We start from the raw sequence: 26,058 nt of genomic DNA, 5'->3' as shown, positions 1-26,058 counted from the left end.
TTTATTACTATTTTGTTATTAGTATCATTTCAATCAAATTTCATACATATCGATAACCTCTATTATCAGATCAGTTTGGAAATGTCTATTTAGTGCTGTGTCTGAAATGGTGTACCAGTCTACTGGTAGATATCTGTGTAAATGTGGTTGGCTAAAAGTAAATCTACCAAATATCTGATATTCTATCTAATTATTTCTTCGAATAGAATCTCATTTCTTGTTACAGAATAACATCAATGTTTCTTCTTCATTGATCTCACACAAAGGTTAAATTAACAACAACAACAACATATAAACATACAAATGGAGTTTAAAGCAGGCATGGAATCGGTTGATATCAACCTCATCAATCAGATGCTCGACTCATACTCACATGGCACTCATTATCAGGAGAAGGTCGATCGTCAGGAGCTAAAGACAAAGCAATACATAACAGAGTCATTGGAGAAGTTGGCTCAGGTGCCGCTGGACTCACCAGAGTATCAAAAGGAGGTCGATGACTTTGTTGATGCACTGGGGCGTTCAAAAGATCTATCGCACACCTTCATTCACATTGATATGGATGCCTTCTACGCAATGGTTGAGCAGGTGGACGACCCCTCAATTGCCGGCAAGCCTGTGGCCGTTGGTGACTTGAACATGTTGGTCACCTCCAATTACATCGCGAGGAAGTATGGCATCCGAGCAAGTATGCCAGGCCTGTTCGCAATGGAGCTCTGTCCCACACTGATCATCAAGCCTTCAAGGATGGATAGGTATCGTCACTTTAGCTCATTGATCAGAGAAGTCCTAGGTCAGTTTGATCCAAATTTTGTTGTAAGTACCCAGCTACTAAACATTAGTCTGAGTTGATGTTGATCTGACGCTTCCCACCCACCTCACAAGTCTCCTTCATTGGATGAGGCATGTCTAGACATCACCTCTGCGCTTCAACACAATCCAAGCATGAAAGCACTTGACATTGCCATGTTACTGCGACGCAAGATACATGATAACACTGGAGGACTTACTTGTAGCATGGGAATAGCACCTTCGCCCTTATTAGCCAAGCTTAGTAGCGAAGTTAACAAGCCGAATGGTTACTTTATCCTTGAGAGAGATGAGGCCAAGATGGAGGAGTTCCTTTCAAACACAGCGGTATGTTTGAACATACAGCAGTGAGTTGAGACGACGTCCCAACACTTACACGTTCCAACCTATCATAAACATCAGATCAAGAAGATATCAGGTATAGGCAAAACACGACAACAACTCCTTGAAACACTTGGATTGAACACTGTTGCCGATATCCTAGACAACAAGTATGAGTTGTATTATGTATTGTCTCGAGCACACGCTGAACTGCTCTTCAAGCATGCTCTATGTATACCTATAATCCCTTCACCGTCAACCTATCATGTATCCAAAAAGAGGACCATGATATCCAAAGAGAAGACTTGCAAGGAGATCTACGACCAGATGGACTTGGAGGATATTATGCGTTCACTATACAAGGATGCTGTACTTCTTCTTTTGAACGAGAATGTTGTGGTATGTATCAATTAGATTCATCTGATCAATACGTCCGTCATACTTATGATACTCAATGAAACATACATTAGGCACTTGGATTGATTGTAATGATCAAGGACTTCTCATTCAAAGTTACCAATCATGTATTCTCATTGTCACCACAATCAAAGGAGCCCGTGATTGATAGTGACGGACAAGTCATAACGTCACCAGTGAAACGAATCAGGTCACCTAATGGCAAGCAAAGACTACCACCAATGACCTTCCAGGAGAACTGTCAAAAGATTTGGGAGTTGTTCTACAACACTGTCAAACCATTGCCATTCGACAAGATCAGGTGTATAGGATTGAGACTTGTCAACTTTGTCGAGATTCGCAGTAGTAGTGACGAAGGAGAGGAATAAATTACATAGCTCTTGGGCCTAGAGGCCAGGGGCCTCTTGTTAATTGTACAAGTAGAGGTTCCATTGACTATTATTTACACTCCACTCTGTTCATCGTTAACATTGGAAACACGTGTCAATCTCAATACAGAGTCGTGGATACTGTTATCGAATACAGAGATTGGCATTCCGGACCTTAACATCTTCTCTTTGAACACCCTTCTTATCTTGACAAGACCAACTTGTACTCTCTGTCTTTTATATTTATCAACTAGTTCCACCAATGACTCCAATGCGCTGTAACGGATTTGTAAAGTCAGTAATTGATGAAGCGTATGTTTGTTTGGTATCATCGACTGTCAAGATAAGAAGTACCTACCTTGAATCCATTGTTGGAACATTCTTCAAATTGAGAATGATACCTCTTACAAGTGGTCGTGAGCGTGGCTCAGAAGGATGAGCAGTGGCATCACCATACATCTCGATTCGATGAAGTGCATACTTTAGGTTGCCAATGTTGGTAAAGTATATGCACTCTTCCAGTCTGATTATCCTGATGCCTTCAGTCTCCACTGCCTCCTTATTCTGTGTCACCTCTTTATACTTTGGAGTGGAGGTACCACTTGCACTGTCTGGCACTCTTCCAAGGACTGACAGTCGGAAAGATGAAGAATGTTTCATCACTACAAATGCTGATATCACAATCACATCTGTATACAGATTATTAGGCCAATCTAGAGGAGTTTAGGAATATATATTGATGAGTCAACGATGTGTATGCTTATCATCCAACAATGGTGCTGATGCCTACCTCTGTTCCAAGCAAGTACACCAACAGGAGGGATACGATCAAGTTCAAAATCTCGACATACTCTCTTGTCTTTGTATGGTATGATTGATTGATGGTGAGATATCACTTAAGTTAGGTCCTAACTTATGATGAGCTATTGTTATTTACCCGGCGGGTGATGAACAAGTGGAAGGTTGCCTATTCCTTGGCCAAAGGTTTGTTGTTGCTACTGAGAGATCTGACGAGTGTGCCCAAGTCTCTCACCCCCTGTCTTGTCGTTTGTAATTATCAACGTTCAAAAGGTCGACATTGATTTCCAGCGATTGGAGAACCTCTGGTGAAATGATATTCGCAGGAGGATACAGATGGTTGTGGATCATTGAATTGTTCAGTGTCAGGGTGTTGAAGTGTCTGTTCAAAGGAATAAGATGCATTGGACCAAAGGTGAGATGCTCAATTGTGTGAGCCTGGATAGTACGATGATACAGGCTTGTCAGAGATTTGTCGTCACTGTCGTCACTGTAGTCACTGTCGTCAATGTCATTCACAGACGATGGATCACCAAACTGCCATTTGATCGATGAAATCCAGCCAATGTCTCGATTTGGATAGTGTCGATCTCGGTCTCTGTCACAGTACGTGTAAAGTTTGTTGTTGCTGATGGCAGCTTGGGCACGATCTGAATCGGTTGTGTACCCAAAGAGATAGCTGAGCAGAGGATCGTTTATTCCACCAATGATCCGGTCCTCAAAGTGCAATGTGCGCAAAGATCTTGCTTGCGAGAGATACCGGACAAACGACACCATGTATGTAATGTATGGATCTCCACTATCATCCCAGAGCATATCGTAGAGGTTGCTATCGGGCTCATTGTCACGGTACTTCTGGCAACTGTTGTTCTGGTAGCATATGCAGGGGAGGCCCTGCTCGTTGTCGGCATCCATGTCCCTTTCCTCAAAGAGGCCAATGCGAAGATACTCGAGGTGGTTGAGGTTGCCAAGGATGCGGTGTATGGCTGGCGAGCGATCCCACAGCTGTCTGTCTAGCTCTGCGTGTGTGCATCCGTGGCAAGCCAGGAGGGTGAGTGATGTGAGCTGGGCAAAGTGCGACGAGAGAACAAGTCGGAAGATTCGCATTGTTGGTCCCATCTCGATATTGTCATACACAACTGAGCCATCGTGATCGTCTATTCGTGCTGGTGGCGTGATGATCAGTGCCAGAGAGTTGGGCACCGATCGGTCAGTGGCGATGCGTTGGAGGAATGCAAGGGTCATGTTTGGCAATGTCGTCTGCAATGTGAGCCTCTCGATTGGTGGCGAGGTACTCATATTGAGTGTGTCGATAACATCGTAGATCTCTTGGGGCACCTCCAATGTCAATGAGATGCTCTCCATTGATGACAACCAAAGAACAAGAGACTCTAGCTTTGCTGGATCAATGTGTTGCAACTTTTGTCCAACCAGGGCTTGAACGTGAGGAATACCATCGTCGTCGTCGTCGTTGTTGTCGCTGTTGTTGTTATCTATATCTTCTATGAGGTCCTGCCAGTGATGTTAAGTCGTCGAACGTTTCGAAAGATGGAGTAGGGGCTTGAGGCAACATCATGTGCTCTTATCAAGGTATCAAGCAGTGTTGATTCCTCCTTCTTCGTACATGTATCGATCTCCATCTCCTGATAGTAATAAGACAATGCCTTTCTATAATCTGAAGATACAGGTCCCAATAAAAATAACGAGTTAAAGGGAATAAATCATCCTGAATGATCCACCTTAGTATCTCTCGATATGCAAGCACACTGGTAAGAGACATCCTTCCTTATTACATATACATAACTGATGTTGAGTTGTTGTTGTTGTTGCCAAGTTGGTCTACTACCTCGGCTCATTTTGATATTTGTGTGAGGGCAAGGACCGACACACATGAGCAACTTTTGTCAAAACACAAGACCATGAAAAAAAAGAGAGCGCCTACATGATCTTGGCCTAGTGCTCTTGCAAACTACTACTTGATGTACAATAATGACATTGAGCAGCTCATGTATTCTACAAAGTTTATTATTATGCTTTTGACTTTAGGCTTCAAGGAACAGGTTCTTGAGATGCGCATTGTCTTTGACAAGGAGGATCTCGGGTACCTTCTGCAGACGTTGAAGTTGGAACTCCTTGTTGGTGCCGTAGTAGTTGAGGTGAGGGAATGTGACCAACAGATTCTTGATCTTGAACTTGATATTGTTCTTGATCAACTTCTTGTTGACTGCCAACAGATCACAATCGGATGAAGATGACAACCTGTTGGTCGTTGGTGATGAGCCACCAGTAGCAGTCTCGACAGGTGACTTCTTGCCCTTGGCCTTGATGTTGAATACCTCATACAGTTTCTGGTAGCACATCTCGATTGGCATCGTGCTGGTCTCCAAAAGTGTCTCGTACAACACCTGCAGGTCGATCTTTAGCGTGTCACTCTTGGTGTTCTCATTCTTCATTGACAGGATGTCGACAAGGTCTGGCCACTCGCGTCGACGACGCATCTCTACAAGTACTTCATCCTGTTGCAGGCGCTGGTGGTGATGGTCGGCCGATGTTGGAATCGATGAAACGCCATTGGCATTGCTCTTTCTTCTTAGGTAGGAGTTGAGATGTGATTGGCAGATACAGTATGGCTTATCGGCAGTGATGGTGGGGATGGCAAGGTCAAAGAAGCTACAGTGCTCCTGGGTGAGCACATGTGGCTTCATGTCTTGACCACGTGTCGATGGGATAAAGGTGATACACTCGCAGATGTAGCATGGTGCATGTTCAAGCGCCTTCTTCAGAGGGGAATGGTGCTCCCTTGGTGAATTGAGGTGCATCTGATCGATGGAGCGTGAGAGTAGGAGTGACTGGCTGTCATATGCTGTGGCAATCACTGGTGTATGGCTACCGGTGGACTGGCTAAGGTTGTATTCGGCCAGCAGATGAGGAGATTCGAGTGCCAGCAACGAGATGTCATACTCGCGCTTTAGGATCTTGCGCTTCATTGTGGAGTTCCAGTGGTTCTTGATGGCACAGTTGGTACGGCCTGGTAGCAGCTTGGAGATCTCTGCCCATTTGTTGCCATACTTGGCATGAGCCTCAAGGATGATCTTGTCCTCGTTTAGCGTCCAAGCATCGCGCTTGATTGATGGGTCTAATTGGTTGGACCAACGCTCACGACACTGACGACCATTGCGTAGACACAGAAGACCGGCGATGTACTTCCAACGTTTGGTTCCGTACTTCTCAACGAGTACACGAAGCTTCTCATCTTCATCTTTGATCCAGTGGCCCTTGGACTTTGTCTCTTTGGATTTGGACTCGTCATCGTCATCATACTCCTCATCGTCATCATACTCCTCATCTTCCTCTTCCAGCTCCTCATCATCATTCATGGTGTGATTTGCCATCTTTCCAGCCTCAGTGTCGGAATTGTACACAGAGTTGTCAGAGTGCTCGCTTGATGAGCAGTCGGCAGTCATGAACATGGGCACTTGTTGGGCTGGTTGATTGACATCAATCGACAACCAGTTGGATGTTGGTACACCCATGAAGCTGCAGTCAGTCTGGAAAGTCTGGCAAGTGAGGCAAACCCACTGTTGGGATATTTGATCGTTAAGGATGCAGTAGCGGTGGAAGGGTGTCTGGCAATTGATACATGTCAGCAGGCTGGTGGAATCAATGAGGCCAAAGCAACTGGTGCAGGTGAAGGCGCTCGGTGTGGCAAGGTCTGCGCAGAGACTCATCGGCTGAGAAACTGCTTGGATATCAGGTATCACTTCGATCATTGTCTGTTGCGGATTCTGATTGGATACTGGACATATCTTGGATATTGATTGAACGTGGTTGTTGTTGTTGTTGTTGTTGTTGTAATAGGTAGCCATGTTGTGTGCATTCATATCCATCATTACCTGAGGGAACTCTTCCATCGAGGCTGACAATGGGGATGGGTGAACCGAGTTGGGCACGGGCACAGTGACAAAGGTAGGTGAGTGTTGTTGTGGCGATGTGTTGGCCGACGACATACAACGGGGTGTTCCATTGCTTGGGTCCGACAGTGCGCCACCCATCTCGGGAGGGGTGCGGGGTGTGGACGATGTGGATGATGGTGCCAGCTGTGATTGCTGGTGTTGATGTTGCGATGCAATGGTCGAGTTGATAAAGAGAGCCGAGGATGAATTACTCAGTCCAGACTTGATCGATGAAGGTGAGACGGTGATTGGATGGGTGGACAATCTAGGTGAAAGCTTGGCCTTGTTGGCTGATCTCGGGGAGTAGGTGGAGGACTTCTTGAGTGAGGCCTTTGGTGATTGGGGTGCACTGACTGATTGTTGCTGGACATTGTTCAGCTGGTGAAGTGGAAGGGAAAACTTGGGAATAAACTTAGCCATTGGCGACACTGGTGCACTACCATTGTTGGCAAAGGCATGTTGGAGTAGTGGACTAGATATTGGTGACTCCTTGCGAATTGTTTGTTGTTGTTGTTGTTGTTGTACCTGCATATTATACATTTGTTGTTGTTGTTGTTGTTGTTGTTGTTGTTGTTGTTGTTGTTGTTGTTGTTGTTGTTGTTGTTGTTGTTGTTGTTGTTGTTGTTGAATATATAATGGTTGACTACAGATCTGTGACTGTTGATCATAAATGTATGTTTGAGCGGCATGTTGTTGGGGTATCGCTTGTTGGACATAATGTACATTGATATATTGGTTGGCGGAGGGTGCTGCCGATGATGTTGATTGTTGTTGGAAGGGCATGGCAGCTTGTTGGTAGTATCCCATCATGGGTGAGACTATCTGGGGCATGCCTCCAACCATTGTTGACACTGGTGCAATGGCACTAGCAGGCATAGTACTATACATGTTATATGAGATTGTATTAAAGTCCATCTGAGTTTTGGCAAGGTGTCAGTAAACAGCAATGACAGTTGATCTTCCTCTAGACAGTTGCGACAAACCTTTTTGGCGATTAGGAAGTGTAAATCTGTTTGAGAAGATAAATGTTGATATGGTTGGGGAGGTTGGTTGTTTGGAAGGTAGATAGGTAGGTAGATAGGTAGGTCGGTTGGTATGTGTTATAATTAATATATGTTAATAATACAATATATTCGATTGTTTAGATGACTAGATAGTTGGTTGGTTGGTTGGTTGGTTGGTTGGTTGGTTGGTTGGTTGGTTGGTTGGTTGGACGGATGGATAGAGGAATATTGGAGGTCGAGGAGGTTTAAAGGGTATGGTAATAATATTAATAATATATGATGTAGGAGTTAATTATTGTTGTTGACTTTGTCCTTGAGAGATATAATGCTAAGATGTTTGGTAAAGGTATTAAGGGTAGGGTGTTAATACAACTCTTTAGGTGGAGAGCTAGAAGTGATTGAATTATTATAAATGTACAAGAGATGAGTGGATAAATAGAATTAATGTCCAAAGTGAAGGAAGGCCAAACTGATTAATAGATCAATGACGGCAACATGAGATGAGAATGATGCTGTTGTTTGTTTGATTGTTTGTGCTTGTTGTTGTTGTTGTTGTGGTAGCTGGATCAAAGCCAAGGGACACAATGCTACATATAAAGTATATAACCAATATAAGTGATTGTGATTGTGTTTGTGATTGACAGTATGGCGGTGTATGTGTGTGTGTGTGTGGGGCATTGGTCGGTTGGATTGGTTGGCGGCGGCGGAGGCATTGGCAATATGGAACACCGTATTGCTGGGTACCGAGCCACTTAGGTTGGATGTATGAGTCTTGGTAATGAAGGTGGTTGTGGTTGGTGGTGTGGACACTGCCAGCCCCAATGTCAACTCCATCACCAGTTCTCAATACTAGTCCATGACCATATCAATCACATGTACATATACGGCGCCAGTGAGCATTGATTGATTGATCGATGGCAGGTAGTTTTGTTCCATGTATGTGTGTTTGTTGTGCGAGTGTGCAACGGGTAGTTTGAGTGACGACAACACACAAGCATAATCATCATCATACACTCCAGGGTTAAGTAACATGTGGATGCTGTATAAAGCAATCTAACATCAGATATGAGATATAACATAATACATCATTGTGGTGAGGTTAAGTGAGGAAGCGTAATTGTGGTGTGGAGCACATGAGTGGAGGATGAATGAATTAATGAATGGATGGATGTAGCAAAGGCCGACCACTGGACCAGCTCGATGGTGGACATCCACAACATGTTGTTGGATATAAAGTGTACAGCGTTGTTCCAATTCCTCAATCCAATTGGATCAACAATTAACGTCTTTTACCTTATCGTCAATTATTCCAGTCGCCTGTTCACAGCGAAACAAGGAATGGAAGCAACTGGAACAGCCTACGATATGGCATTAACAAGCACAAACATACTCAGTAAGAACGAGGCGTGAGAGTGAGCACGCGAGTGATAGGGATGGTTGAGGCGGTGGTAGAATATATGGTAGTAGTAGATATATATATATTATCTGTTGAATAGCTGGCCCATGACTGGACCTTAATATTATTATTGATGATGTTGTTATTATTTGTTTGTTGTTGTTGTAATGTTATTGTCGTTGGTGATTATGGGTGTTGTTGTTGTTGCAGTCGTAATTGTAGGTCACCATGAATGCATATGTCAGCTAGGTGGTTGGCAGGGACTGTTGTCAAGCACGCCATTTAAAACGTTTACGACTGGCTGCTCTTTGGGTAGAGGCTCTATCTCCTACTCCTGAATGAGTGCATGTGTGTGTATATGTGCTCCTCGCCACATGACAACTACACATCATCCATAACACACATTCAATCACTACACACACTTGCTTATTCCAATGTGCGTTGAGATACATCAATTAATGATCGTTGGTGGTGGATGGATCACACACAACACACAACACAAACACTCGACTAATAAATGGTTGTTGATTGATGTCATTGACAAACAAACATAGATGGGTGGATGGTTAAGTGGTAGAGGTGATGATGAAATGAAACACAATTTGATTGATCAAAAATACTGAACAACATTGAGATTGGATGGTGATGGTATGAACACAAGCTCACTGTATATGATGATGAATTTGTACTTACAACGATTATTATTATTATATATATATATATTTTTTAAAGTAAATCTAGTAGTAGTAGTACTTTATAATAATAATAAGAAGTCCGAGGAAGATATTATATTGTTCGATAAGTTGACTGATGACTACACAGGATAGGGCCAAGATATTCTAGTAGTAGATGAAAATAAATGAAGGTGTAGTTATATTGATATGTATTAATGAATTACTGTAATCAAAGTGGTTATTGGTGTCTCTGATGTATTTATGTTTGTGTTGTTGATCAATGATGATGATGTTGATTGATTGATTGAATATAGTTGTTTTTTATGAATGGAACCTGCAATGGATAGGAGAATTGGGGCATTCTATGGTCTTTGACTGGTTTCGAGTGGGCATTGAGTTGTTGTGTAAGTGCGCAAATGCAAAGTACAACAGAACAGCAACGGGTTACATTCGTTGGGCAGGCAAATTGGAGTAGGTCGTACGCGTGCGATCTGCAAGTGACTAAACTTGGTTGTTGTATGCGCGATCACAACAGTCAACGGTCAGACATTTATTATTAATCAGAGATAGTGTCGGCCCACAACACAAAAGTCAATTAATTAACAACTCGTCAATCTGGGACGAAGCTGAATGGCCCAACACCTATAGTTAGGGTTCAATCAATCGGTTCATTTGCTGATTTTGGTCAAACTATTTAGATCGGATCGACACCCACCCCACTCCCGCCTTTGGCAACGACATTCACAGAAGAAGAAATCGCTGCCCTTGCAATGAGGTGGGTACCACTCCATTGTTGTTGACCCGAATAAAAAGTGATGACGAATCTAGAAAACATACACCTCATCACGTCAATGATCTGATCCAAGCGGTGATCGCTGTTGAGATGCAAAGTGTGGGACCTTGGTCATTGCGCCATATGACTCTGGACGGTCGTCACCTGTTTTGTTTTGTGTCTGTCTGCTGATTGTCCTCCCAAAATAGATATCGAATTGTGGTAGTAGCTACTTCTCAAGGGCGGGCATGCACTCTCGGGTATTGATCAAAGATTGGCCATACATTTGGTGTAGGGTACTTTAGCGTGTGTGGTAGCCGCTACGTTAGTTACCTGGAGGAAAGTCAATGCGAGGGCAAGCTGCAAAGTGGTCTTGAAGTATGAACGACATGGTAAGGTTAGAATAGAGATGGGCTTGGTTGACTGTCTGGCCGATTGAATGTTACATCGCTTTTCGTGCTCCAAGCACGTCTCTTGAAGTGGCCACTTTCGATTGAATAGTTTGGATCAGTCCCAGCAAGGTCGATTGTCGTGGTGATCAACAATAACTACAACACAACAACAACAGCCACACATAATACCACTAAGTTTGTGTTTGAACGGTTATCAAGCAAGCTAGCTAGTTAGTTAGCTATCTATCTTGTATTCGTACATGTACGAATTCAAGGGTGGTCGGGTCGATGTATGTCTTATGTATTGTTGTATGTATTGTATTATGTACATTATGACTGTTCGCCCTCCTGCTCCTTCTGTTGCTGTCTGCTGGCCTTCATCGCAATGGCCATCGCTTCCTTCTCTGCCTTTGTTGGCATTGTGTATGGGAATAAAGTCCAATTCTTCTCCAGTGGGTCAATGACAGGACGCTCCTTCATATCAGAGACGCCATTCCATGTGAGCACTCCATATGCTTTACCTTTTAGTGATGTCAATCTTCCACCCTAGATAAGTAGATATATGCATTGTTATCAGTGTCATGTTGTAGTTGGTTGCAGTAGTATTAGTATAAATGAATGACGACACAATGATCATCAAACAAACAAACAACAATGATCATTATTGAGAATACTTACAGAGTTGTCACCAAATGAAATCTTTGTAACAGTCCAATAGGTGTTTCTTGATGGCCACACTTTCTTTGTGATTCTGTGTCCAACACCGTGATCCGCAAGCGAGAAGCATACGTCATAAAAGTTATCTCCTTTGGCCTTCTGCTTTGCAATGCCCTTGAATATTCTTTGTACTGCCTCTGTTGCGCTGCTGCTGCTCATTATTAGTATATATATATTATATTATTTATATATTTATAAAAGTATCACTCTCTTTGATTTCAGATCAGATCATCCGTCATTGTTGTTGTTGCTAGTGTTGACAACTTCGTCTTCTTGGACTGCGAAAAAAAAATTGCTCGAACTTCCCACAAAGTCAGCCCCCTCTATCTTCCGCCTGGGTAATGGTGAGATGGTTTGGCCATCCATCTTTGATATATCAACAGCTCCACCTTGACCAGATGTGCTGTGATATCTAGTCGATGTAGTTGTGGACAGATTATCATAGTCATGTCCATGACAAGCTGGTGTAACTAGACGGGAGCAGTTATCTTGAATAGTCTGTTGACAGCAAATGCCTTTTTGGTAAGGGAAGATAGTCTAGACAGTCCATGTGTCAAAGCTGCTCCATGTGTTGGATCAACTATTGTTAGCTATTGAAGGACGCGTCATCTTGTGACCACAACTCTCACTTTCTTGGAATTTTGAGCTCATTTTGTTGAACCAAGGTATCTCCTCTATTGTTATAAAACAACCAATTGGTATTGATCACACTTATAAACAACAACAACAACAACAACATCAACAAAAGCATGTTGAAGTTTGCCAACAGGTTGTTTCATGATCATTGTAGTCATTTTGTAACTACAACGACAGCTGCCAATAGCTACACAGTTGTTGGAGCAACACTAAACATCGCATTATTTATACGCCAAACTCAGACAAGAAGGAGATACTGTTCTACATCATCAACGACAACAACAAACTCACGACTGAGTTCTTTAAAGATAGATAATGATGTTGACAACGAGGATGCACAATCATTCAAGCATACGTATGAGGACGATGATGTGGATGATCAATCACTAAAGAACAGGTCAAAGTGGTCATATGGCAAGCAGGACTCGTTAGCATTTCTCTCAAAGAACAAGCAATTGGATGATATCATCAAGAAGAGTCAGGTCAACGAGTCATTCGATGGCATGGTCAATGTCAATAACACACTTCTCACAAATATTACCAATCAACTTCAACATCAGCTTAAACCTTCTCTGCTCATTGGCAACGGTATCAAACCAAAGATTAGAGTAATGAGAAGCAAGAAGGAGTCGACTACTCAATCACAAGAAGAAAAGTCACAACCACCTCAACAACAACAACAACAACAACAACAACAACAACAACAACAACAACAACAACAACAGGACAAGCCACCAAAGACCATAAGGATCAAGATCAAATCAAAGGACCCATTCATTGAGTTGCCAAACAACCAGAAGATCTATCTTCAGAAGAGATCCAAGAAGGGTGAGGAGTCAACAGAGGTCTCTCATACCAGCAAATCAACACCAAATCCAATCTCCAATCATACTGCTCTATCAAAAGCAAACATGACTGATGTCGTTCCCCCGATATCTGCACCTCATGCTCAGTCTCTCAGTTCACCCAACTACAACAACATCAATGAAGAGTTGACTACATCAGAATACGAATCATTGTCAACCATTGGAGATAAGAAGCCACACACATTGATCATTGATGGTACACCTTTGTTGTACAAGGGCTTTGGTGGTACGCCACCCCTCTCTGTCGAAGGGCAACCAATCAATGCGATATATGCCTATACTCAGTCAATACTAAAGCTACTCAGAGACTTCAAACCGGACAACGTTGTGCTATGCTTTGATCCGAGGGATGGCATACCCACGTTCAGACGTGACCTCTACCCAGAGTACAAGGCACAGCGCCCACCCACCCCTGAAGACCTAGTCTCACAGTTCTCACTGGTGCCACATCTATCAGAGGCACTAAGCATTCCAATGATCACCGTCTCACGCTTTGAATCAGATGATCTCATCGCTACCTACACCAAGATGGCCATCGAACAAGGTCATAGTGTGACAATCGTCACAGATGACAAGGACATCCTACAACTGGTCAACCACGAGGATATTTCTCTTTTCCGACCAAAGAGAAATCAGACCGTAACCATGTCAACGGTCGTCAATGTCATGGGTGTCTCAAGCGAACTGATGACCACCTACCAAGCTTTGGTTGGTGATTCCTCAGACAACAGTATGTATCAAAATCATGATCATCATCACCAGTATTTGCACATGATCATTAACAAACTTATGAACAGTACCTGGAGTTCCTGGAATCGGTCCAAAAAGTGCCATATCGATCATCAATGAGCTTGGATCACTAAACAACATATTGGATAACATTGACAAGTTACCAGCAAAGCTACAAGATCGCGTACAGAACTTGAAGTCACAGATCACTTTGTCCTATCAGTTGGCAACTTTGAACAAGAATGTCACCGTACCCTACACCCTCGATCAACTACGCTTTAATCCAATCAACAAGAAGAAGGTACATGTTCACAACGATTAAGATGTCGAGCAACAACGAGATATAGTACTAATCTTCATACATTTTTTAGCTTTTAGACTATCTGGATATGTTCCAGTTCCAAAAGCTAAAAGGCTCATTGGATAAGTACAAGTTGCCATTCGAGGGAGAGATTGATTATAGATATACAGAGGAGGACACCAGCGTGGCAGCGGCACTGGCATTGGAAAAGTCAAGTGCATTGCAGGCGGCTGTTGAGGCACAGGCATTGGAGGAACAAGATCAACCAATGACAGATGAGGAGGTAGGACAGTTGGCCATTCCAAACGTCACCATAGTGAGCACTGTGGCCAAGGCAAAGCGAGTCGCTCGTCAGTTGAGGAGTCTGACTCACCTATATCATGCGTGTGACAGTGAGGTCATCGACTTGGATCTCAAGAAGGAGTCACCCATTGGGCATGGACGCATCATTTGTTTCAGTGTCTACTGTGGTCCAGACATTGATTTTGGACAGGGATCAATTCTCTGGGTGGATACACTGGGTGCCAATGGAGAGGAGATACTTCAGGTGTTCAAGGAGTATATGGAGGATGAGGCAATCTACAAGGTGTGGCACAACTATGCTTTTGACCGACATATATTCTTCAATCACGGTATCGATGTGAAAGGATTTGGTGGCGACACTCTACACATGGCTCGACTCTGGGACGCCTCAAGGAACGGTCGTGGAGGCTATTCACTCGAGAAACTGAGCAAAGAGCTACTGGACAATCATAAGACTAGTATGGTCGATTTGTTTGGAAGACAAAAGATCAACAAGAACGGAGAGCTTGGCAAGGAGGTTATTATGCCACCACTTGAGGCTCTCCAACGCAGCAGGCGTCATGTCAATGCTTGGATAGGCTACTCATCACTGGACGCTGAGCTGACTTGGCAGCTACGAGAGAATCTACAACTCAAGTTGAAGAACATGGTGTGGATGAATGACACAACAATGTGGGACTTTTACCATCTACTGTGGAGACCATTTGGACATCTCCTCACAGACATGGAGCGACGTGGCATGAAGGTGAACATTGAACATCTCAAGACCATCGAGATCCAAGCCACCAAGGACATTGGGGACCACGTCGACCGTTTCCAGAAGTGGGGCAACAAATACTGTGAGAATGTGAAGTATATGAACACAGGATCGGACGCCCAAGTGCAGCAACTGTTGTTTGCACCCACTGTCAACATCAAGACCAAGGAGCAAATGCCGCCAGAGAAGGAGTTTGACTGTCTGAATGTCGAGGGCTACATCGAGCCAGGCAAGAAGAAGGCAAAGAAGATGCGTCCATTCGTTCTGACTGGTATGGGTCTTCCAGTCAGCTCACATACAGACAGTGGTTGGCCCTCTGTCGATTCAGCTGCAATGCGTGAACTAGCCGGAAACCCATCAAAAGGAAAGTACGGCAAGATATACACCTACTTCAAGGAAAGATCACAGGACAAGGAGGCTGGAGAGAAGGAAGGAATTGAGGCATCTGAGGCCGTGTCGTCGCTGCTCGAAGTCGGTAGCGTGGGTACTCTGATCAACTCGTTCATTGTTCCCCTCCAGAAACTCTGTGATGCAAACCAGCGAGTGCACACTTCGATCAACGTCAACACAGAGACTGGACGTCTCTCATCCAAGAGACCAAACCTACAGAACCAGCCAGCGTTGGAAAAGGACCGTTACAAGATCCGTAAGGCTTTCACCTGTGAAGAGGGTAACACCCTGATCGTGGCAGACTATGGCCAACTGGAGCTCCGATTGCTTGCACATATCACCAACTGTAAATCAATGATCAATGCGTTCAAGGTGGGTGGTGACTTCCATTCAAGAACTGCCATGGGCATGTACCCACATGTCAAAGAGGCTGTGGACAAGGGAGAGGTGCTATTGGAATGGGAGGGCGAAGGTGAGCCTCCAAAGCCATTGCTCAAGGATGTATTTGGTGCTGAGAGAAGAAAGGCCAAGACACTCAACTTCTCAATCGCCTATGGCAAAACTCCGCACGGCCTGTCCAAGGACTGGGGTGTGACACTCAAAGAGGCGCAGGACACTCTGAATCGATGGTACGAGGACCGTCCAGAGGTATTGTTGTGGCAGAGGAAGACAATAGACATTGCCAACAAACACAAATGGACACGCACTCTTATGGGCCGATACAGACTGCTACCCGACATTGACAACCCAGCAAAAGGATTCAAGTCGCACGCGGAACGTGCTTCAATCAACACACCCTTGCAAGGTGGTGCCGCAGATATCGTTATGAAGGCAATGCTCATGATAGAGGAAGACAAGCGACTGAAAGAGTTGGGATTCCAGCTGATCATGCAGATACACGATGAGCTTATCCTGGAAGGACCTGAACAGCATGCAACAGAGGCCCGAGACATTGTGATGAGGCTCATGTCTAACCCACTCAACACAGCGCTACTCATAGATTTGGTTGTCGACTGTAGCTTCGCAAAGACCTGGTATGAAGCCAAGTAAAATGGTAGTCGCTTATCACTCTCACCTGTAGTCATTCGGTTGTTACTTGAGACTAACTTTATTATGTCGTTGGTGAAAGTCTATAGGGAAAGACCTACATCGTCCAAGCAAAGTCCATCTTGGCACTGACCTCCTTGGGCAGAGCAGGCAAAGTGTTCCTGGGGATCAGATAACTGGAGAGGTTGAACAGATCCAAGAAGATCTTGTAGCGATCACCGATAGTCGTGCGAAGGTAATGGTATCCAGAGGAACCACCAGTGCCTATCTTTACACCAATCATTCTCTGCACCATCATGGTATGGCGGTACCTCCACATTCCCAACAGCTCATCGACCTCTGTCAACAAATTAAGAATCAGGAAGGGTGTGTGGAAGATGGGTTCGTCTTTGTACAAGTAAATGAACAATGCTGACTGAAGTGCTCTGTTGATGTCGATTGATTATGTTAGTGTGTGATGGCCATAACTCTCGGGGGTTTCTACTCACTTGTAGGTCAGTCTAACCTCGAACTTTTCCAATCTCTCATTGTAGAGCTCCTCGTTGAACAGAGTCTTGAAGGAATCCATGTTCTTGTGGACCTCTGTGCGGTGATTATGTTAACTCCTGCTTTGGCTTTAGCATTGATAATGATAACATACCCTTGTAGTTTTGCTCTTTGATGTCCTCGGTTAGGTTGGAGTTGTTCCTGATACGCTCAAGATCACGCTCCAAGATCTTATCAACGGCATGCTTGTAGGACTCCCAAAAGTTGTAGCCCTCGTAGTTAAGGAATGGGTTGCGCTCGAGCCACTTGATGACGTAGGATAGCAGTGAGGTCTCCTTCTCTGAGTCGGCCAAACGGTTCCTGTCGCTCTCGGTGAAGAAGGTATGGTAGTGATGCTGTTGGTATTGCACACGGTTGTCGGGAATGATGCCCAGTTTGTTCTCGATTACACGGAATTGCACCGATTGGAAGCCACTGGCGGGCACAAGCAGGTTGCGGAACTCGAGGAAGTCAAGACCGGTCATGGTCTCAAGGATGTTGATCTGCTCAACGAGCAACTTCTGGATCTGCGTGACACGACCCAGACGGTTGACAATGATGCCATTGTAGCGCTCCGGTGAAGCGTGCGACATCATCTCTCTGACAGAGTCGATTTCGTGGATAATCTGCTTGAACCACAGTTCATAGGCCTGATGGATGACGATGAACAACATCTCCTCATGAGCAGGCTTTCCAACCTTGGCACTCTCCAGTTGCTGGCAGTTGAGCAAAGAGTCCAACTGCAGGTACGAGCCATAGTATACTCCTACCTGTGAACGAACTGCGTTTGCCTCCATTGCACTTTGTTTATATATTTAAAAGCATTAACAAACTATTGTGTGCTGGCGATAACATAGATACGTACGGTTCCATTAGAGAAGCCTTCTTTATTGATTCCTTCTGTTGATCCGACATGTTGTTATTGCTTGAATGTCTTGATAACAAGAAAACAACTCGTTATAGTTGTCTTCAAAAGGGATATTGATAATAGTTACTTCAAAGTAAGTAATATATTATTATTAGGATGTTGGGAAAGATAGCAATGTTTTTTTCGTTCGGGTTCATTGATACTTTATTTATCCCAAGATGTCCCAAAAAAAATTGAATTATCTTTTACTTATTCAATTGCAACTTCAACACAAGTGCATAGTTATTACCTTTGTATGGGGATCTTGCAAAAGTCATTACTACTATTCCTTTTGCCTTTGTTATTAACATATATATATCAGAGAAACGTTATCAATCCAACAACAAATATTACATCACAACAACAACATACAATAGTTTATAAATCATCAATGGATCCTTCATCACTCTCAAACCCTCATGAGGCCAAGGTAGACTCGATTCACATGGTTCTCTCGGTGGACTTTTCAAACTCTACACTGTCAGGATACGTCGATGTGCATACCACCCTCCAGAGCGATAATGTGTCTCAGCTGATCTTGGACTCGAACCATCTGGCCATCAGCAAGGCAACCACTGTCGACAATCAGCCACTGACCCACCAGCTAGGAGCCACACATGAGGTCTTTGGAACACCAGTCATCGTTGAGATCCCCGTTGCATCGCGTGGCGCCAACAAGCAGTTCACTGCTCGTGTTTACTACTCGACCACCAAGGCATCCCCTGCCCTCCAATGGTTGACTTCTGAGCAGACCGCTGGCAAGAGGCATCCATACCTCTTCTCTCAATGTCAAGCGTATGTGTAAACCACCAAACAAACAGGTATACCTATAGAATCGCACGAGTCTAACCACCTCTCTTACAAGTATCCATGCAAGGTCCATGGTACCATGTCAAGACAGCCCATCAAACAAGATCAGATACCAGGCTGAGATCACTGTTCAGGCTCCTTTGGTTGCTCGCATGAGTGCTCTGTTCACATCACAAGTTCAGAATGGTGATCTTATCACCTATCACTTCAATCAGGATATTCAGATCCCAGTAAGTAGTATTACTGTCAGTCTTGACAACAACAACAACAACACATATTATATTAAGTGTAGCTAACTCACTTACTTCACCTCACAGACCTATTTGATCGCCATTGCTGTTGGTAATCTTGTCTCTAGAGACATTGGACCAAGATCAAAGATCTGGTCCGAACCAGAGATGGTTGAGAAGGGAGCTTACGAGTTTGCCAACACTGAGAAGTTCATCCAGGCTGGTGAGGACCTCTTGACCCCATACATCTGGAAGAAATACGACTTGTTGTTGTTGCCACCATCTTTCCCATACGGAGGAATGGAGAACCCCATGCTCACCTTCCTAACGCCAACACTTTTGGCTGGTGATCGCAGTCTCGAGAACGTCGTTGCTCACGAGATTGCTCACTCATGGTGCGGCAACTTGGTTACCAACCGTTACTGGTCCGAGTTCTTCCTCAACGAGGGATTCACCGTGTTTGTCGAAAGGAAAATCGTCGGTCGCATGTATGGTACAGAGATGTTTGAGTTTGAGGCCATCAATGGATTGAAGCATCTACATGACGACATTGTTCAGTTTGGAGAGGCAAACCCACTCACAGCTCTGCGTCCCAATCTCGAGGGCATCGATCCAGACGATGCATTCAGCTCCGTGCCCTACGAGAAGGGCTTCAATCTGCTCTGCTACTTGCAGTCGCTGGTTGGAGTACCCGAGTTTGAGGCGTGGCTCAAGTCCTACATCAGCCACTTCTCTCACCAGAGTATCACTGCCGAGCAGATGAGAACCTATTTTGTTGACTACTTCACAGAGAAGGGCAAGAAGGACTCAATTGCCAATGTCGACTGGGACTCATGGTTCAATAAGCCAGGCATGCCACACAACCAAGTTGAGTTCACCTCTGCTCTTGGTGACACTGCCAAGGAGCTGGCCAAGAGATGGGTGTCAACCAATGGTGAGGGCATCGGTGCCACCGAGTTCAAGGTCTTCAACTCACAGCAAAAGAGTAATGGTTCATCGCATCATCATTTTTTTGACATAGTGTCTTCCACTTACTAACCAACCAACCCAATCAAACAAAACAGTTTTGTTCTTGGACACTTTGTTGGCACTGTCTGAGGGAAAGAGCCTCCCAATCGAGACAATTGAGAAGATGGACCAACTTTATGAGTTGTCCAGCACTGGCAACAGCGAGTACAGGGCCAAGTGGTACACCATCTGCTTGCGATCCGGTCTAACCAGAATCCAGCCAAAGGTCACTGCCTTCCTCATCGAGCAGGGCAGAATGAAGTTTGTACGTCCACTCTATCGCGAGCTCAACAAGGTCAATAGAGAGTTGGCCACATCTCACTTTATCCAGCACAGAGATTTCTACCATAACATCTGCTCAAAGATGGTTGCAAAGGATCTTCAGATATAAACTAAACAAGCCTACCAAGACATTTCTTTTTGAATCATCTACAACTCAGTTTTGGTCTGAACAAATAATATTAGCTTCAATCAAAGATGGAGTCACTGCCACTGAGCATAGTTGGACGAATAGCGTCATGCTTGGAGAGCAATGTAGAAAGAGTGCTGCTAACACTATTGTGCAGGCGATTCTTTTACCACCGAGAGAGCTATCTCAGATTGAACGCGGACGCACTGCCTGGCACATACGCCTATCGCCAACATGGCACAATGCTTGGTTCGTACAGAGGCATCATCGACCAGCATATCGTCAACGCCAAGATGTATAAGGTGCGAGTTCACTCGACCTACACCCGATTCCAACCGCGAGACTGTTTCTATTTCTTTGCTGGTATGCCTGTTGCCGCTGCCCATCCCGTTGGTTCGCATCTAGAAGCTAACGAACCTATACCATGCGCACGTCAGATTTGGACACGGACCATTCTGTCGACAGCATCAACAAGTTGTTTCAAGCAGTGTTGGCCATACCAAACATCGCCAAGGTCCAGGTTGCCGAGAGCAAGAAACATCCTTTCAGTCGCGATTGCTGGGACTGGATGAAGCCAATGCTCCAAGAGCTGGCCTAGCGATCGGTTCCCTTGGAGTACGAGAGGCTAGTCCGACCAGAACCACTTCCAGATATTCCCCTGACAACCATGCACATCCTGGCCGTCCCTCGCAAAGTGTGGTGGCGCCTTGCGCCAAACATGYTCCCCKCTACWTTGACCWGGCTCTCAATCTCAAGCATGGCCTTGGAAGGCACGCTTGACCAAGGAGTGCTTCCTCCTGGTTTGAAGATGCTCTCAATGTTCTATTCGGAGGAAGACGATGCCAACCTAAACATCAACCCCCCGCACCTTGAGACCCTGTACATTGGGAGCAGTATCAACCAATCGATCCTGTGGAGTCCACTCCCGTCATCTATCAAGACTCTGGAGTTTGGTTCCCAATTCGGCCGGCAGTTGGATGGGACGTGCTTGCCGCAATCCCTCACCAAGCTGACGATGGACGGCCTTCCCCCCCTTTCCGATCAACATCCCTCCTAGCCTCACTGAGCTCAAGCTCGACATGCTATATTTATATTCATCGAACCAAACACCTCCAAGTCAGTGGCTGCAGTGTGACACTACCATGTCTCCATTCTCTCATCTTCTTGAGTTGAACATATAAGACTTTCAAATAATAAAACTGAACGAAGGTATTTTCAATATAAATTAAACTTTGGTATAATCCCATTCAATAGCTTAAGCTAGTAATACTATTTAGTGTCCCAGGTGCTCCCTCTGCATCGAATCCACGCTCGTCACCGATCAAGACCCAGAGACCCATTTGGCCGGACAGTTGGTCGATGCCATCGTGGCACACCCCAGCATCCAAATGCTGAAACTCGATATCTATGGATACGAGTTTTAGGATTATTTATTGTTGTGATGATGTTGATGATGTTGATGACGTTGATGATGGTGTTGGTTGTGATGTTGTAGGTGATGCCCATATCAATGATGACTATTGAGGAAACAGAGGCTCGCGATCTTGAAGGTCTAATGCACGTTCGCGATGTTGTTATTCTGGGGTAGCCAGACGCGAATACTAGACGCGGCCATTTCCCTTCGCCAAAATGTGCCACAGGCTTCTCTCCAAGACGGTAACAAGGCTGCTCAAAAATGCGACTCTAGCCACCACGATCTACTTGAGCTCGGCAAAGACGCCAACTACCAAATAAGAAGAATCGATGGGCTGACTGTGATGCTGTTGTGCTCAAACAAGGGGCGAACTCAGGGAAATGGCCGCGTCGCCTAAAAGTGAGTGTGACACCAAGGACCTTCAATGGCATGCTGATTGGAGTGAATTCTTCGGGAGAGTGCAAAGAATGGAGGTGCACCTCTTCGATTGATGGATATCGTGTCAACAGTCCGTCCACAGAGACAGCGATATCCTAGGCACCTGATGAACGGTGGAATCAGAATCTCTGAGTGGGGTCCCAGGGATCGTGGGTCGAACGTCAAGTCCGTGAGTGATAGCAAGTTGTGACGTGCAAGAGTGTGCCAGGGCAGGTTGCCAGACTTTAGCCTCAGAAGTGTTTGGGGCAAGGGATCGAGAGGAACTGTGAGGTGCTCCAAGAAAAGAGTGCTGTCGAGGCTGAGACTGGTGAGAGATTGGGGAAGAAGGTTGAGCCTAATGTCTCTGATGGATGTTTGGCGCAGCTCCAGGCAGGTGATTGATTGGGGCAGAGAGCCAGGCAGCAATCGATCCTGTTTTCCATTGTTTATTGACAGCCTGGTGAGCGATGACGGCAATGATCCTGCAGGAATGGACTCTATGCAGCGGAGGAATGTCAGGTTCTTGATGGAGGCCGGCAGAGCACCGGCTACCAAAGGCTGGCGAATGGCCCAGTCGAAGGCCAACGTCTTGAGTGAAGTGGGCAACGCGCAAGGTCGAAAGTCGGGAAGACCGTCGCATTATCTTCACCATCGCCGTCTGCTCCAACAGCATCTGACACTCATAGTATTTGTCCATGAGAGTGAGCGCTGTGCTGCCCAGAGCGAGATCGGTGATGGAGTGGGGCAGCGAACCAGGCCGCAGTATTCTGTGCAGGTTGAAAGTCTCCTCGAACGCGAGTCGCGTGATTGTTGGTGGGATGTCGCCTGGCTGCAGGGGGTGCCTTTGGCTTCGATGTGAATGTGAGTAGTGTCGGGGCGAGGCCATCGGGCACCTGGACAGGCGTGCTCCAGCGTCTGCCAAGGAGGTCATAGTAGCGTCTGCATGTGAGACTGAGGACTGCCACGTCAATGTCATCCGTCAGCCACGGTGGCACAAGCTTGACGATCACAAAATCGGGAAGGCTCAGTGGCTCCTCTGGTTTTGCGAGGAGTGGCATTGCCAGACCGAGGGGTTGCACGATGTCATCTGACGGGTTGATGCCATCGTCGTCGTCGGTTTCAGGCTCGACGTCAAAGATATCACTCTTGACGCATACAGGGCTGACGTTGCGACCGATCATGGCGTAGTTTGGCGTGGTCAGTGTGTCAACCTTGTTGATCGCCACGGCGCCTAGTGTGGCGAACGTCTTGCACACGCGGTCTGAGGGCGGGGAGGTGCAACCGACGACAATCACACCAACGGCCACGCCATCCTTGATGTGATCCTCGACAAAGGTGGAAAATTCTTCGCTGTTGTCATTGTCGTAGTCGTAGTCATTGTAATTGTTGTAGTCGTTGTCGTTGTCGAGGTCGTTGTCGTTGTCGTTGTCGTTGTCATTCAATGCAAATGTGCGGAATCTAAGGAAGGGCGGGAAGATATCATCGCCTATCCACAGGTTGATACCACCGTGCACCAAGGTGAAGTCACCGGCCAGGTCACTCTCGATCCGCACCACCGATGAGGTGTCCACGAGACTTGGCATCGAATATCATTGCGTCCACGATGTAATTATATCTATGATGCTGATGTTGGTCGAGCAAATAATGAATGTGGTATATCGCTTCATCTTGATGAGTCGAGTCTGTTGGAGTATCATAGGAGTTGTTGGATGATGTTGGTGTGTGGAGGATGCAAGTGATCTGTCATTTACAAATGGTCGTCCATGCATGGCTGTCCAAGACTGTAATTCCTATGAATCACTTCAACAGTGATTAGTAAGATATTGATCGCTTCATCTTGATGTGTTGAGTATTTCTATACTATAATCTTGATTGGTATTAGTTATTGTTAGAAGTAGAAGTGCGACGATCGGTCCAAGGTTTTGGTTATTACCTGTGTAGTTGAATGAAGATTCGACAAGTTGATGTAGATTACTCCAACGACAATGAATATAGTATGTATCGCTTCTTCTTGATGGGTCGAGTCTGATGATGTGTCATAGGTGTTTGTTGGACGATGTTGGTGATCAGTGGAGTGCGACTCTTGGTGTGTAATGGGAAATGATGTCTCTGTAAGCTGTACTTTGTAAGAATAGGTTCAACAGTCACATATTATATATGGATGGATTCCTGTAGATGTACTGAATCTGTTGGTGTATCAAACGTATGTGTTGAACATTGTTGGTGCATCATAGTTGTGTCGAGACGCATTAGAAAGGCATGCATGATGTCAGGTGTGATGTTGTTCAATGATGATGATAGATAGACCTTCATCTATTGTTGTTGTTGTAAATCTGGATGTCATAAAGTGGATGATGTTGGTGTATAAGCTTCAATGTTACTGTTTAATCAAATGATACACTGTCTGTATGTATTTGTACTAATGATATATGTATCATAGTTGTTAATGACTTGTCTATTGAGTCATTGTCAAAGTGATTCAAACACTGTGAAATTTTGATTAAAATTAATAATTGTTTATTAATATATTTGTTATTCCAATATGTTGTTTAGACAAGTGTAAAGAATGATATAATATGTTAAATGATTATGGCAGGTATATCTGATAGCAGTATTGTTAGTGGGATATTTGTATCTATGAGTTTTAACTGTTTGAAAAAAGTATATGTGTTCGAACTTCCATCCCATACAAACTTTCTCTTGAAGAAAAATATCTTTATTAAATTGAAAATATTATTTTTAAATATTAGATTTGATCTTTAGACTATTCTATTCAATATGATAGCCCTTATTGGATATTTGTTAATGGAYTCGCATYAAACTTTTTAGTCTATKTWGKTAAATCTATTWTGATCAAACTAAAACCGATTAAATTWGGAAAATTATTTTAACTTACAACATGGTGTACCTAGCTTCCGCCAATTGATGGAATAGTCCCATATTTTAATATGTGTTGTGATTCAATTTGGCAAATTGTTTTTAAAATTTKTCCAGAGTCAACAAGAAAACTTGTATAACATTCAAAACAATACTGAGATAAGTTATTTCATGTACCTTTAGTACCCTATTGAAGGGTATTGTCCAAGCATAATATTTTTTCACTTTCAAATCTTCGTAAAATCTCCATGAATTGGCATTTTTGAACAAATATCAATTTTAATAAAATAACTATTATTAAATTGAAAATATTACTCTAATATTTTATTTGGTGTAACTAGTTTACGCTATTGAAAGGGATAGTCCCAAAGATTATTTTTTAATAGTCTACCACACAAATTTTAACAACGGATCTTGTATAAGGCAAATTCTTAATTTATATTTTTTAATGTAAACTCACTGGCAACTCACTGGCTATTCACTGTCTATTCACTGGCTATTCACTGGCAACTCACTGGCTATTCACTGGATATTCACTGGATATTCACTGGCAACTCACTGGATATTCACTGGCTATTCACTGGATATTCACTGGCTATTCACTGGCTACWCACTGGCTATTCACTGGMTATTCACTGGCAACTCACTGGCTATTCACTGGCAACTCACTGGATATTCACTGGATATTCACTGGCTATTCACTGGCAACTCACTGGCTATTCACTGGCAACTCACTGGCAACWCACTGGCTATTCACTGGCAACTCACTGGCWACTCACTGGTTATTCAATAGCTATTCAATGGCTATTC

At 44.4% G+C, this 26,058-nt stretch overlaps 9 protein-coding genes across 9 annotated transcripts; 3 read left to right on the top strand and 6 right to left on the bottom strand.

Annotated features, from left to right (window-relative positions):
* Nucleotides 1–303: 303 nt before the first annotated feature.
* Nucleotides 304–1,913, top strand: SAMD00019534_073680 (hypothetical protein; the record flags this gene model as incomplete). Its single annotated transcript, XM_012897065.1, has 4 exons — nucleotides 304–816; nucleotides 886–1,137; nucleotides 1,213–1,530; nucleotides 1,602–1,913. Coding segments are annotated over 4 exons (1,395 nt in total), but the record flags the coding sequence as incomplete, so codon positions are not given.
* A 77-nt stretch (nucleotides 1,914–1,990) lies between these two features.
* SAMD00019534_073670 (hypothetical protein) lies at nucleotides 1,991–2,576 on the bottom strand (the record flags this gene model as incomplete). The annotated part of the gene is made up of 2 exons (XM_012897064.1): nucleotides 1,991–2,192; nucleotides 2,275–2,576. The coding sequence occupies 2 exons, from the start codon at nucleotides 2,574–2,576 to the stop codon at nucleotides 1,991–1,993; spliced, it is 504 nt and encodes a 167-aa protein (XP_012752518.1).
* Nucleotides 2,577–2,945: 369 nt separating this feature from the next.
* On the bottom strand, nucleotides 2,946–4,079 carry SAMD00019534_073660 (hypothetical protein; the record flags this gene model as incomplete). The annotated part of the gene is made up of 1 exon (XM_012897063.1): nucleotides 2,946–4,079. One exon carries the CDS (start codon nucleotides 4,077–4,079, stop codon nucleotides 2,946–2,948), a length of 1,134 nt encoding a protein of 377 aa, XP_012752517.1.
* A 677-nt stretch (nucleotides 4,080–4,756) lies between these two features.
* SAMD00019534_073650 (hypothetical protein) lies at nucleotides 4,757–7,543 on the bottom strand (the record flags this gene model as incomplete). Its single annotated transcript, XM_012897062.1, has 2 exons — nucleotides 4,757–6,520; nucleotides 6,608–7,543. The coding sequence occupies 2 exons, from the start codon at nucleotides 7,541–7,543 to the stop codon at nucleotides 4,757–4,759; spliced, it is 2,700 nt and encodes an 899-aa protein (XP_012752516.1).
* Nucleotides 7,544–11,235: 3,692 nt separating this feature from the next.
* SAMD00019534_073640 (hypothetical protein) lies at nucleotides 11,236–11,781 on the bottom strand (the record flags this gene model as incomplete). The annotated part of the gene is made up of 2 exons (XM_012897061.1): nucleotides 11,236–11,451; nucleotides 11,584–11,781. 2 exons carry the CDS (start codon nucleotides 11,779–11,781, stop codon nucleotides 11,236–11,238), a joined length of 414 nt encoding a protein of 137 aa, XP_012752515.1.
* A 590-nt stretch (nucleotides 11,782–12,371) lies between these two features.
* On the top strand, nucleotides 12,372–16,654 carry SAMD00019534_073630 (hypothetical protein; the record flags this gene model as incomplete). The annotated part of the gene is made up of 3 exons (XM_012897060.1): nucleotides 12,372–13,854; nucleotides 13,922–14,154; nucleotides 14,225–16,654. The coding sequence occupies 3 exons, from the start codon at nucleotides 12,372–12,374 to the stop codon at nucleotides 16,652–16,654; spliced, it is 4,146 nt and encodes a 1,381-aa protein (XP_012752514.1).
* Nucleotides 16,655–16,748: 94 nt separating this feature from the next.
* On the bottom strand, nucleotides 16,749–17,973 carry SAMD00019534_073620 (hypothetical protein; the record flags this gene model as incomplete). Its single annotated transcript, XM_012897059.1, has 3 exons — nucleotides 16,749–17,076; nucleotides 17,140–17,233; nucleotides 17,292–17,973. The coding sequence occupies 3 exons, from the start codon at nucleotides 17,971–17,973 to the stop codon at nucleotides 16,749–16,751; spliced, it is 1,104 nt and encodes a 367-aa protein (XP_012752513.1).
* A 501-nt stretch (nucleotides 17,974–18,474) lies between these two features.
* Nucleotides 18,475–20,522, top strand: SAMD00019534_073610 (hypothetical protein; the record flags this gene model as incomplete). The annotated part of the gene is made up of 4 exons (XM_012897058.1): nucleotides 18,475–18,878; nucleotides 18,961–19,123; nucleotides 19,211–20,108; nucleotides 20,188–20,522. 4 exons carry the CDS (start codon nucleotides 18,475–18,477, stop codon nucleotides 20,520–20,522), a joined length of 1,800 nt encoding a protein of 599 aa, XP_012752512.1.
* A 2,529-nt stretch (nucleotides 20,523–23,051) lies between these two features.
* SAMD00019534_073600 (hypothetical protein) lies at nucleotides 23,052–23,954 on the bottom strand (the record flags this gene model as incomplete). Its single annotated transcript, XM_012897057.1, has 1 exon — nucleotides 23,052–23,954. The coding sequence occupies one exon, from the start codon at nucleotides 23,952–23,954 to the stop codon at nucleotides 23,052–23,054; it is 903 nt and encodes a 300-aa protein (XP_012752511.1).
* Nucleotides 23,955–26,058: the final 2,104 nt, after the last annotated feature.

This window comes from Acytostelium subglobosum (assembly GCF_000787575.1).
Source record: "Acytostelium subglobosum LB1 DNA, scaffold: scaffold15, whole genome shotgun sequence".
In the NCBI taxonomy this organism is placed as follows: Eukaryota; Evosea; class Eumycetozoa; order Acytosteliales; family Acytosteliaceae; genus Acytostelium; species Acytostelium subglobosum.
This window is presented reverse-complemented; position numbering and strand designations above follow the sequence as displayed.